The sequence below is a fragment of the Salvelinus fontinalis genome, chromosome 33 (genome assembly GCF_029448725.1).
Source record: "Salvelinus fontinalis isolate EN_2023a chromosome 33, ASM2944872v1, whole genome shotgun sequence".
Taxonomy (NCBI): Eukaryota; Metazoa; Chordata; class Actinopteri; order Salmoniformes; family Salmonidae; genus Salvelinus; species Salvelinus fontinalis.
The window spans coordinates 49,913,964-49,927,590 of NC_074697.1; the positions used below are offsets into that span (position 1 = coordinate 49,913,964).

Genomic DNA, 13,627 nt, shown 5'->3' on the forward strand with positions numbered 1-13,627 from the left:
ACTGCCAGGTCTCTGAACTCCTCCATATAGGCTGTGTCGTCGTTGTCGGTGATCAGGCCTACCACTGTTGTCATCACAAACTTAATGATGGTGTTGGAGTCGTGCCTGGCCGTGCAGTCATGAGTGAACAATGAGTACAGGAGGGGACTGGCAACGCACACCAGACTGGCCCACTTGTTGATTATCAGTGTGGTGGATGTTATTACCTACCCTTACCACCCGGGGGCAGCCTGTCAGGAAGTCCAGGATCCAGTTGCATAGGGAGGTGTTTAGTCCCAGGGTCCTTAGCTCAGTGATGAGCTTTGAGGGCGCTATGGTGTTGAACGCTGAGCTGTAGTCAATGAATAAAAATCATGTGACTAAGCTAAATAAAAATACAAAGAAACTATACTATGAAAGAAAGATAAATGATATAAAGAATCATAGCAAAAAGCTTTGGAGCGCCATAAATGACATTTTTTGCAGAAAAAAATCAAACTCGGCTCCATCATTCATTGAATCAGATGGCTCATTTATCACAAATCCCACTGATATTGCCAACTACTTTAACCCTCCTGCTGTGCTCCGGTCGAATTGGACCGATTTACAAGTTTTTTTTCTCTGAAAAATTTAGTTAATTTAATCTGATTGTCGTAAGGTTCCATGACTTTGTTCACATAGGTCATCTGAACACACAAAATACATTTTGATGATTTTCAAAAAATGTTGTGTGTTTTTATTTAACTTTTGTACACCTGTGGTGTTCCCGGTCAAAAATGACCGGTCATTAGAAATGAATGGGTGAGACTACAAATAGTGTATAAAATTTAGTTCAGGTACATGCCCATTCATCAGATGGACACACTTCCTCTCCCAGACCCCCACATGCATGTGTGTTTGAGCGCAGACACACACAAACACACACACCTGACTCCCCTTCTTGGCTTCCATGGAAACCCCCAAGGTAACCTTTTCCCAATAGAACCTTTTCCCCATGGGAACCACACCTGTTGGCATTCTCACAATGGCAACATTGTTTCAATAATACAGTTGAGCCAACATGTCCGATTTTTAAAATGTTTTACAGGGAAGACACTATGTAAATCTATTAGCTAACCACGTTAGCAAAAGACACCACTTTTCTTACTCCATCAGTTTTTTACTCCATCAGTAGCTATCACAAATTCGGCCAAATAAAGATAAAAATAGCCACTAACCAAGAAACAACCTCATCAGATGACAATCTGATAACATATTTCTTGTATAGCATATGTTTTTTTCCCAAAATTTGCATATTTCAGGTATAATTCATAGTTTACATTTCAGCTACAATCAGAAATTGCACCGAAAGCAGCCATAATATTTACAGACACCAACGTCAAATACCTAATTACTCCTCATAAACCATTTCTGAAAAATACATAGTGTACAGCAATTGAAAGACAGGCATCTTGTGATTCTAGACAATATTTCAGATTTATTAAATGTTTTACAGCGCAAACAAAATGTAGCGTGATATTAGCATAGCAGCAATAGACAGAAAAACTTGGGCGCCCACGACCAGTCAACATGCACGACAGATATATGAAATAACATCATAAATTGGCTCTTACTTTTGCTGATCTTTCATCAGAATGTTGAACAAGGTGTCCTCTGTCCAGATGAGTCGTTGTTTGGATTCAGAATGGCAAATTTCCCTCTTCACTTAGCATTGGCACTAGCCGAGTGGCACAAATCTCTCCGACGTAAACACAGTCAGAGGACGGAACACGGCAAAACTCCCGAAAAAAATTTCAATAATCTGATTAAACTATATTGAAAAAACATACATTACGATGATATGTTCACATGTATCAAAAAAATTCCGAGCCGGGGATAGTTTTCGTCTATTACGGCAGCAAAGCAGAAGGCAATGGCACTTCCTTGTCGCGCGTTTCAGAGAACCGGAAGTGGACGGTCACGTCAAAGAAATTGCTTTTATTCCACCCCTGATCAAGATGAACACAACATTTCTTCTCTCACATCCTCTTGAGACCAAGAGGAAGGCGTATGGACTGTAAGTAGACTCCTAAGTGTCATGACCATATATAGGCATCAAGTTGAACAGAACACATATTTCTGACATTTCACTTCCTGGTCAGGGAAAGTGCTGCCAAATGAATTCTGTTTCACTCAGAGAAATAATTCCAACGGTTTTAGAAACTAGAGAGTGTTTTCTATCCAATATTAATAATAATATCCATATTGTACGAGCAAGAATTGAGTAGGAGGCCCTTTGAAATAGGCACGATTTCACTGGCTACTCAACACTTTCCCTTGCAGCCAGAAGAAGTTAATCCCACCACAGTGTCCGATTTCAAAAAGGCTTTACGACGAAAGCACAACATCTGATTATGTTAGGTCAGTACCTAGTCACAGAAAAACACAGCCATGTTTCCAGCCAAAGAGAGGAGTCACAAAAAGCAGAAAGAGATCAAATTAATCACTAACCTTTGATCTTCATCAGATAACACTCATAGGACTTCATGTTACACAATACATGCATGTTTTGTTTGATAAAGTTCATATTTATATCCAAAAATCTTAGTTTACATTGGCGCGTTACGTTCAGTAATGTTTTGCCTCCAAAACATCCGGTGATTTTGCAGAGAGCCACATCAATTTACAGAAATACTCATAATAAACATTGATAAAAGATACAAGTGTTACACATTTAACTTTAGATAAACTTCTCCTTAATGCAACCGCTGTGTCATAAACATTCACTTACCTTTGATCTTCATCAGAACGCACTCCCAGGAATCCCAGTTCCACAATAAATGTTTGTTTTGTTTGATAAAGTCCATCATTTATGTCCAAATACCTAATTTTTGTTCGCGCGTTTAGTTAAAAAATCCAAATTCATAATGCGCAGGCCAGACAAAGTCAAAGAATTCCATTACAGTTCGTACAAACATGTCAAACGATGTATAGAATCAATCTTTAGGATGTTTTTAACATAAATCTTCAATAATGTTTCAACCGGAGAATTCCTTTGTCTTTAGAAACGAAAAGGAACTCAGCTACCTCTCACGGGGCCACGCCTGAGTGAGCTCATGGCACTCTTCCAGACACCTGGTTGTGAAAATATCTCTCATTCCCTCATCCTTCACAATAGAAGCCAGAAACAAGGTTCCAAAGACTGTTGACATCTAGTGGAAGCCATAGGAAGTGCAATATGACCCCATAGACACTGTATATTGGATAGGCAAACTTACAAACCTCAGATTTCCCACTTCCTGGTTGGATTCTTTCTCAGGTTTTTGCCTGCCATATGAGTTCTGTTATACTCACAGACGTCATTCAAACAGTTTTAGAAACTTCAGAGTGTTTTCTATCCCAATCTACCAATAATATGCATATATTAGCTTCTGGGCCTGAGTAGCAGGCAGTTTACTCTGGGCACCTTATTCATCCAAGCTACTCAATACTGCCCCCAGCCATAAGAAGTTAACAAACTATAGTTTTGGCAAGTCGGTTAGGCCATCTACTTTGTGCATGACACAAGTAATTTTTCTAACAATTGTTTACAGACAGATTATTTCACTTATAATTCACTATCACAATTCCAGTGGGTCAGAAGTTTACTGACACTAAGTTGACTGTACATTTAAACAGCTTTGAAAATTCCAGAAACTGATGTAATGGCTTTAGAAGCATCTGATAGGCTAATTGACATCATTTGAGTCAATTGGATGTGTACCTGTGGATGTATTTCAAGGCCTACCTTCAAACTCGGTGCCTCTTTGCTTGACGTCATGGGAAAATCAAAAGAAATCAGCCAAGACCTCAGAAAAAAAATTGTAGACCTCCATAAGTCTGGTTCATCCTTGGGAGCAATTTCCAAATGCTGAAGGTACGACGTTCATCTGCACAAACAATAGTATGTAAGTATAAACACCATGAGACCACGCAGCCTTCATACCCCTCAGGAAGGAGATACAAAAGTATCTATATCCACAGTAAAACGAGTCCTATATCAACATAATCTGAAAGGCCGCTCGGCAAGGAAGAAGCCACTGCTCCAAAACCGCCATATAAAAGCCAGACTACGGTTTGCAACTGCACATGGGGACAGAGATCGTACTTTTTGGAGAAATGTCCTCTGGTCTTATGAAACAAAAATAGAACTGTTTGGCCATAATGACCGTCGTTATGTTTGGAGGAAAAAGGGGGAGTCTTGCAAGCCAAAGAACCATCCCAACCGTGAAGCACGGGGGTGGCAGCATCATGTTGGTGGCATGCTTTTCTGCAGAAGGGACTGGTGCACTTCACAAAATAAATAGCATCATGAGGAGGAAAATGATGTGGTTATATTGAAGCAACATCTCAAGACACCAGTCAGGAAGTTAAAGTTTGGTCGCAAATGGGTCTTCCAAATGGACATTGACCCCAAGCATACTTCTAAAGTTGTGGAAAAATGGCTTAAGGACAAGAAAGTCAAGGTATTGGAGTGGCCATCACAAAGCCCTGACCTCAAAAAATGTGTGGGCAGAACTGAAAAAGTGTGTGCGAACATGGATCCTACAAACCTGACTCCGTTACACCATCTCTGTCAGGAGGAATGGGCCAAAAGTTCACCCAACTTATTTTGGGAAGCTTGTGGAAGGCTACCTAAAACGTTTGACCCAAGTTAAACGATTTAAAGGCAATGCTACCAAATGCTAATTGAGTGTGTGTAAACTTCTGACCCACTGGGAATGTGATGAAAGAAATCATTCTCTCTACTATTATTCTGACATTTCACATTCTTAAAATAAAGTGGTGATCCTAACTGACCTAAGACAGGGATTTTTTACTTGGATTAAATGTCAGGAATTGTGAATCTGAGTTTGAATGTATTTGGCTAAGGTGTATGTAAACTTCCTACTTCAACTGTATATAGAACTTTTCTCACAGCTCTGGTAGATAATGCTTTTTTGAGGCCTTGCTCACAATTCATTCTGTGGCAGCACAATGACAAAACGATATACTGTATGTGAGGCTCTTGATCATATCTTTGATTATGACACTGGTGAGGAGGAGAGAGTCCTTGTTAAACTTCGACACAAAGTAGTCTGTTATAAATAGTACAATATGTTTCATCTGAGTATTTGTTATACTCAAAATTGTCCATACATTATGCTTTTTTTTACTCAAAAAACGAGTTGTATGAGCTCAGGTCAATGAGGCCTACAGGCCATAAATAGCAAATAGAAGTTAAACACTTAACGTAATGTTCTCAAGAACTGAAGTTGATAAAAAGATCTAACACAACATTAGGTGATAATATATGTATTATTATGGATTTATAATCAGCTATAATGGGGCGGTCATTTTGGACCGGGAACACAGAATGAATCAACATGAGACGGACACAACAGGAGGGTCAATTACTTTTTCATTGGCAAGATAAACGGAACTTAGGGATGACATGCCAGCAACAAACGCTGACACTACACATCCAAGTATATCTGCCAAAATTATATAGTATATCTGCCAAAAAGATAAGAATGGTACTTTTTAATTCCGTAATGTCAGTGTAGAAGAGTTGAAAAAATTACTGTTGTCTATCAACAATGACAAGCCACCGGGGTCTGACAATCTGGATGGAAAATTATGAGGATAATAGCGGACTATATTGCCACTCCTATTTGCCACATCTTCAATTTAAGCCTACTAGAAAGTGTGTGCCCTCTGGCCTGGAAGGAAGCTAAAGTCTTTCCACTACCCAAGAATAGTAATGCCCTCCTTACTGGCTCAAATAGCCAACTGATCAGCCTCTTACCAACCCTTAGTAAACTTCTGGAAAAAATTGTGCTATTTCACAAGACTTTCAGCATGCATATAGTGAAGGACACTCAACAAGCACGGCACTTACACAAATGACTGATGATTGGCTGAGAGAAATTGATGATAACATTATTATAGGGGCTGTCTTGTTAGACTTCAGTGCAGCTTTTGACATTATCGATCACAGTCTGCTGCTGGAAAAACATATGAGTTATGGCTTTACACCCCCTGCTATAATGAGGATAAAGATTTACTTGTCTAACAGAACACAGAGGGTGTTCTTTAATGGAAGCCTCTCAAGCATAATCCAGGTAGAAGCAGGAATTCCCCAGGGTAGCTGTTTAGGCCCCTTGCTTTTTTTCAATCTTTTCTAATGATGGCTTTGAGCAAGGCCAGTGTGTCTATGTATGCGGATGACTCAACACTATACACGTCAGCTACTACAGCGACGGAAATGACTGCAAAACGTTCGTTTCAGAATGGGTAGCAAGGAATAAGTTAGTCCTAAATATTTGCGAAACTAAAAGCATTGTATTTGGGACAAATCATTCACTAAACCCTAAACCTCAACTACATCTCGTAGTGAATAATGTGGAAATTGAGCAAGTTGAGGAGACTAAAATGCTTTGAGTAACTGTGGATTGTAAACTGTCATGGTCAAAACATATTGATACAACAATAGCTAAGATGGGGAGAAGTCTGTCCATAATAAAGCGCTGCTCTGCCTTCTTAACAACACTATCAACAAGGCAGGTCCTACAGGCCCTGGTTTTGTCGCAACTGGAACTTGGGAAAATTGCAGTTTGCTCAGAACAGTGCAGCACGGCTGGCCCTTAAAAGTACACGGAGAGCTAACATTAATGACATGCATGTCAATCTCTCATGGCTCAAAGTGGAAGAGCGATTGACTTCCTCATTACTTGTTTTTGTAAGAGGTGTTGACAAGCTGAAGGTACCGAGCTGTCTGTTTAAAATACTAGCACACAGCTCGGACACCCATGCATACCCCACAAGACATGCCATCAGAGGTCTCTTCACAGTCCCCAAGTACAGAAAATACTATGGGGGCGCACAGTACTACATAGAGCCATGACTACGTGGAACTCTATTTCACATCAGGTAACTGCACAAAAATTTAGTAAAAAAAACAGATAAAAATACACCTTATGGAACAGCGGGGACTGTGACGCAACACAAACATAGACACATGCATACACACACACACACACAATAACATACGCACTATACACTCACGTACACAGGAATTTTGTACTGTAGATATGTGGTAGTGATGGAGTAGGGGCCTGAGTGCACACAGTGTGTTGTGAAATCTGTGAATGTATTGTAATGTTTTTAAAATTGTATAAACTGCCTTAACTAAAAAAAAAAAAAAAGTATGAAGGTATGTACTTGTAAGTCGCTCTGGATAAGAGCGTCTGCTAAATGACTTAAATGTAAATGTAAATGTTAACTTTGCTGGACCACAGGAAGAGTAGCTGCTGCCTTGGAACAAATACAAGTACAGCTGTAATCGCTGCCAAAGGTTATTCTAACATGTATTAACTCAGGGGGTTCAATACTTATCTAATCAAGATTATTATTTTTTAAATATTTTCTCCACTTTTGACATTAAAGTGTTTTGTGTAGATCGCTGACAAAAAAATTACAATTACATTAGTTTTAATCCCACTTTGTAAGACAACAAAATGTGGAATAAGTCAAGGGGTGTGAATACTTTATGAAGGCACTGTATGTGAATTGTGAATAATGTAAAAGCATGACGTCAAAAGCCTCACGAGGGGGGGGGCACACAATGGAAATAGTCCGGGTAGCCATTTGATTACCTGTTCAGGAGTCTTATGGCTTGGGGGTAAAAACTGTTGAGAAGCCTTTTTGTCCTAGACTTGGCACTCCGATACCGCTTGCCATGCGGTAGTAGAGAGAACAGTCTATGACTGGGGTGGCTGGGGTCTTGAACAATTTTTAGGCCCTTCCTCTGACACCGCCTGGTGTAGAGGTCTTGTATGGCAGGCAGCTTAGCCCCAGTGATGTATTGGGCCGTACGCACTACCCTCTGAAGTGCGTACGGCCCAAAAGTAGGGTTTTTATAATAAGTAGTTTACATTTATCAGCCTTACAGTATTCAATGCTGCTAAAAGGTCGTTATTTCATTGGGGGCGGGGATAGAGAACCGGGACAACGAACGTTGCAGCTGTCAAGTTTCAAGTTTCATTAGTGGTATGTACGGGATACACATGGTATACACTACTGGTCAAAAGTTTTAAAACACCTTCTCATTCAAGGGTTTTTCTTCATTTTTTTACTACTAAAAAATCCATCCAAAGTGGCCGTTGTGCCCTTGGGCTGAATATAATAATTATAATTCCCTTCTTCCAGCTGCCGTGCTCCAAAGCACCTATCACCCACATGGCTCTCTAAGATGTAGCCAATGCCCTTAGCATTTCAGCTAAGAAATAGGCTACAAGTGAATGAAGACAGACACATCAGGGAAGCAACTGTGTGCGTCCCTCTTAACGAATTCCGAGGTGCATATTGAAGATGTTCACACAGATGAGCAGGGACCCTGGCCATCTTTCTTTTTCAGAGTCAGTAGAAATGGCTCTTTAGTGTCCTAAGTTTTCATAACTGTGACCTTAATTGCCTACCGTCTGTAAGCTATTAGTGTCTTAACGACCGTTCCACAGGTGCATGTTCATGAATTGTTTATGGTTCATTGAACAAGCATGAGGAACATTGTTTAAACCCTTTACAATGAAGATCTGTGAAGTTATTTGAAGTTTTACGAATTATCTTTGAAAGACAGGTTCCTGAAAAAGGGACGTTTCTTTTTTTGTTGAGTTGACTATCCCCCATAGTACAAAAGTTGACCTATGGTACTGGTCAACTTGTCCTTCTGTGCAAGAAAAAAAAAAACATGTTCCAAAATGCAATCAATTAGCGGGAAAACACTGTTCTCGAAAGTGAAGACAAATGCGATTATGCATGTAATGCTTTATTAAAAATGTGCATTTCTATGGGGAAAATGATCTTCCCCAATTGTGAAACTCACGTGCAGCCTATTAGCCTGTTAGGCTCTACACCAGTTATAAAGCAGATTAATGTGCTTAATTTTCTGGATTTTTTTGGCCTATTTAGTTGTGATACAAACCTTATCAAAACATATAGGCCTATGGGCTAGGCTACATGAGATGTGCGACTATGATTTGGAAAAGTCACAAAAAAAGGCTTGCGCTGTTCCTTGCCTTACTGCACAAGCTGGGCATCATTCACACGTGATAATACATAATCCACAAGTGATAGATAATATTGTCACCCATCAGACTATTCTTAATTTAATATTGTCTTTACATATACTAAGTAAAATATGTGTGAAATTAGTTTTGATTTAGAACAAAAAAAGTGTCATCTTGGCACTTAAATAGCAAATGGAGGACGCTTTTCCCGTGGTTCATTTTCATGCCAGCCAGATAGGCTATACTCCTGTTGTAAAGCAAAGCAATGTGCTTCATATTATGAGAATTGATAAATAGTAGGCCTACCCTATAGAAAGCTGATAGAATCCACCTCTTTTTAATAGAGGCCATCACTTTGTTTTATCGCACTATTGCATAGCCTATAGAAATGTTGCGCAACATGAGCTCATGGCCTCTCATGAAGTGTTTGATTAGATTTTTGATTACTTTTGCATTGCACACAGAGTGATTAGAGGGACAATGGAGTGCTGTGTACCAGGCAGTTAGCACGTTTGGTAAACAACTAATAACCATCAGCGACATCAGAGCTTGGAGAAGCCTAATTACCATGACTAAACGGTCACACTGAATTTGACTGCCATCATGACTCGTGACCGCCGGTGTGGCAATAATACGGTCACCATAAGTGTCACAGTCACCATAGGTGTGTGTGTGTGTGTGTTAAGGTGCGGATTAAAGGGAAGCACAGCCGCAAGCTGCCCAGTGACACGAGCCTACCAGATGAGCTAAATAACTTCTATGCTCGCTTCGAAGGCAAGCAACACTGAAGCATGCATGACAGCATTAGCTGTTCTGGACGACTGTGTGATAACGCTCTCCGTAGCTGATGTAAGACCTTTTAAACAGGTCAACATTCACAAGGCCGCAGGGCCAGACAGATTACCAGGACGTTTACTCCAAGCATGTACTGACCAACTGGCAAGTGTCTTCACTGACATTTTCAACCTGAAAGGCTTGAAAGGCTGGTCATGGCTCACAACACCATTTTCCGGGAAACCCTAGACCCACTCCAATTTGCATACCGCCCCAACAGATCCACAGATGATGCAATCTCTAATGCAGTCCACACTGCCCTTTCCCACCTGGACAAAAGGAACACCTATGTGAGAATGCTGGAAGAGAATGCACTCCCAAGCAATTCCTTTACCAGACTGTGGTCTAACTGGTCAGGACGCTCTCGATGGTGCAGCGGTAGTTTTTGGAGAGGACCTGGGGTGGCATTCTCAATTTCTTCAGCAGCCTTAGGAAGTAGAGACGCTGTTGTGCCCTCTTGACGAGTGGTGTTGTTGGTCCATGACAAGTCCTCGGTGATGTGGACGCCAAGGAACATAAAACTGCTGACTCTCTACTGCAGTCCATTTGATGTGGATCCTCCTCAATTAACACTTACTGGCTTAAGGGAGAGGTTGTTGTCCTGGCACCACAATGCCATTTCACTTACCTCCTCTCTATAGGCTGACTCGTCGTTTGATGGTTATCAGGCCTACAACCGTGGCGTCGTCAGCAAACTTGAGGATGGAGTTTGTGTCGTGCAAAGACACACAGTTGTGGGTGAAAAGGAAGCATAGCAGAGGGCTGAGGACACAACCTTGGGGGACCTCTGTGTTAAGTGTCAGTGTGGAGGAGGTGTTCCTCACAGCCTGTTGTCTGCCCTTCATGATGTCAAGGATTCCGTTGCAGAGGGTGTGGTCCAGTCCCGGGGCTCTGAGCTTGGTGTCGAACTTGGAGGAAACAATAGTGTTGAATGCTGAACTGTAGCCAATGAAGAGCGTTCTCACATAGACGTTCCTCTTGTCCAGATGTGTTACAGCCGTGTGAATAGGAAAATGGCATCTTCCATGGATCTGCTGGAGCGTCTGATATCAATGTAATATCAGCTAAAATCGCTGGTTTATTCTTGTGGGACAAGCTTATTTTAGCTCGCAGGTGCATGTCATCTCCCGTTTAGTATTGTTTAAGAAAGTGCTTGTATGTGTGTGGCTGTCGGTGTGGTGCGTGTAGACCTCTGCAAACGGAAACTTGCAGGTTTTCTTTTCATAGTCAGATTAATACTCTCTCTGTGTGAATCTGACAGGGGAATTACCGTCAAACTGTCGTGCAGCCCAGCATAGCCCCCCTACCTCCACCCCTTTACAGAAACATATGATGAGGACTACAGTAGTACAGGCCCCCCGATATCAGCAGAGTGCCACACATCTCACACCTTCTCCCTATCCCACTTCTCCAAGCCCAATGTTCCTAAATACAACATGGGAAGTGGGGTACAATGTAAGAGAGAGAGAGGTGTGTTTTTGTCTGTCTAGAGTAATCCCTCTATCCCTCTCAGTGATCCAGTGCCACGACTGGGGCGAGTCAGGCGGAGCCGTGAGGGTGATGGAGGGGGAGGCATGCTGTCTTCTCTGCCCTCTCTTCTCCCACCCCACTGTCTACAACTACAGCTCGGTCCAGGCAGCAGGCCTCAACCTTGTGTGGTACCACGTGGCTGCAGGTCAGGACCTGGAACAACCCATCGACTTCCACCACCCCGACCAGAGGCTCAGCAAGGAGAGGGAGAAGCTCTGGCTGCAGCCCACCACCACGCAGGACGCGGGCCAGTACATCTGCATGCTGAGGTAGGATGGAGACTGGGCTTGGGTGCGCCAAGAAAACCTGTCTATGAGCAGATGTTTGTGTAAAAAATGTGTCATTCTTTTAATCTTTTGAACCCATCATCATTATCTGTCAGACGGTCAGAAAGTGCGTCATATCCTGAGCCAAAACCCCCTGAACAACAATATCAAAGTTTGTCCTAAAAGTCAAAGTTTGTCTGATTTAACATGGTGTGTGTACTTTCCCCTCTCAGAAACAGGACATCGTGTGCCAAGATTGCCATGCGCCTGGAGGTGTTGCCAAGTGGCCAGGACCCTGACTGTGAGGTGAAGGCTGCTGTACCTCCCACCCCAGTCATCGTGCCCATACAGGAGGGCAGGACCCTAACCTGCCCTGACCTGGAGGACATCAAGCTGCCTAACACTAGCCACTCTGTCACCTGGTACCATGTAAGGTGACCCTCGGTCTGTCTGTGTACAATTGATTTAATTTACCATATGGGAGAATGGCCAGTACTGTCACTTGGATGCTGTACATAATACAAATAGCAGCTAAGAAAGTGTATTACGTGATACAATTTAAGAAATAGGTTCCTTATTAAAAAGCACTGCGATCATCAGTATACCCCAGGGTTCAAAACATTGTTGTCAGATTGTATACTAGGTTGTAAACATGTTTTTGGTTATAATTTGGGCCTGGCACCACAATTATATCTACCTATCAGGTTTGAGAGTTGTTAGTATTTTGGTCTATTAATATTAGTATTTTCAAAAAGTTGACATATAAAAATCTCAATCTTGATGAAAATGTATACATTTGTTTGTTTATCATACTAGTGTCACCAAAATGTCATGAATTTTAACCACGTTAAAATGAACATATATACAAAGCTCACTATTTTGAATTACACGTCATTTAAAAGCCAATTTCATAGAGAATGTAACAAACTGGACTATATGTAGTAACTTCCTTTAAAGAGATGTTTGGGTCTAAGTAGGTGTTTGCTGTTTGCAGTCTAAATTGTGGGATTTGCAAATATGCGCATATTTGTATTTATTATGGATCCCCATTACCTGCTGCCAAGGCAGCAGCTACTCTTCCTAGGGTCAAGCAAAATTAAGGCAGTTATACAATTTTAAAAACATTACAATACACCAGAAAATTAGCACTGTAACAGATTGCTGTATTTTTCTATTTACAGTAAATCATACAGTAATGTGCTGCTATACCAGTTTACAATATGTTTTCTGTAGACCTCAAGGCATTCTGGTCTAGCAAATTACTGCATTTGTTAGCTGTAAAATGAACAACAAATGTTCAGCTAAGATACCGAATTGTAAATTACAGTAAGTTCCTTTATTTTCAAAATTAAAGCCCACGTTGTGCCATTTCAAGACTGATTTATAAAGTTTGACTGGTTTCATCACTGATTACAAAATTTGAGAACTCTAATGTTTTGGCCACAGTTTTTTGTTAAGTTTTGGAACCTTCTAAGTAAAATCGACCTTTTTAAGTTTGGAATTTGCTGAACATATCTTATGTTTTGGCTATTACAGTTGTATTACATCCGTCTAGAATGCGGTTTCAACCAATCATCATCCAGGATAAGACCCACTCGTTGTATAAACAATTGTATTGTCTTTGTTTTATGTTGATTGTCAATTTGTACCCAGTGTAGAAACACGTGACGGAATTCTCTGTAGAGTAATCTGTAGAGGAATCAACTATAAAAAAGTTGACAATAAAATTACTGTAAAAGTGGAACACAACACGTTACAATACGACAGGATGCCAGTCTATCGCAGGGACTTACTCCCAACCCATTTCCTTAATGCTGAGTGCCAAGCAGGGCGGAAACTCTAACCACAAGGGCAAGGAGTTGGTCTCACTAATGCGTCTAACAAATATAGCCTCTAACAAAGCATGGCAGGACATACACTACATGACCAAAAGGTCAATGGATCTCTTTGGTT

General features: G+C 41.1%; 1 protein-coding gene across 2 annotated transcripts in view; it reads left to right on the top strand.

Annotated features, from left to right (window-relative positions):
- The window catches only part of LOC129832484 (interleukin-1 receptor accessory protein), a 45,598-nt gene that overhangs the window by 14,308 nt on the left and 17,663 nt on the right, over nt 1-13,627 (top strand). For both annotated transcript variants that reach the window (XM_055896594.1, XM_055896595.1), the window contains exons 3-4: nt 11,392-11,677; nt 11,908-12,103. In XM_055896594.1, coding sequence (XP_055752569.1) covers nt 11,392-11,677; nt 11,908-12,103 — 482 coding nt within the window. The remainder of the gene's footprint in view (nt 1-11,391; nt 11,678-11,907; nt 12,104-13,627) is intronic.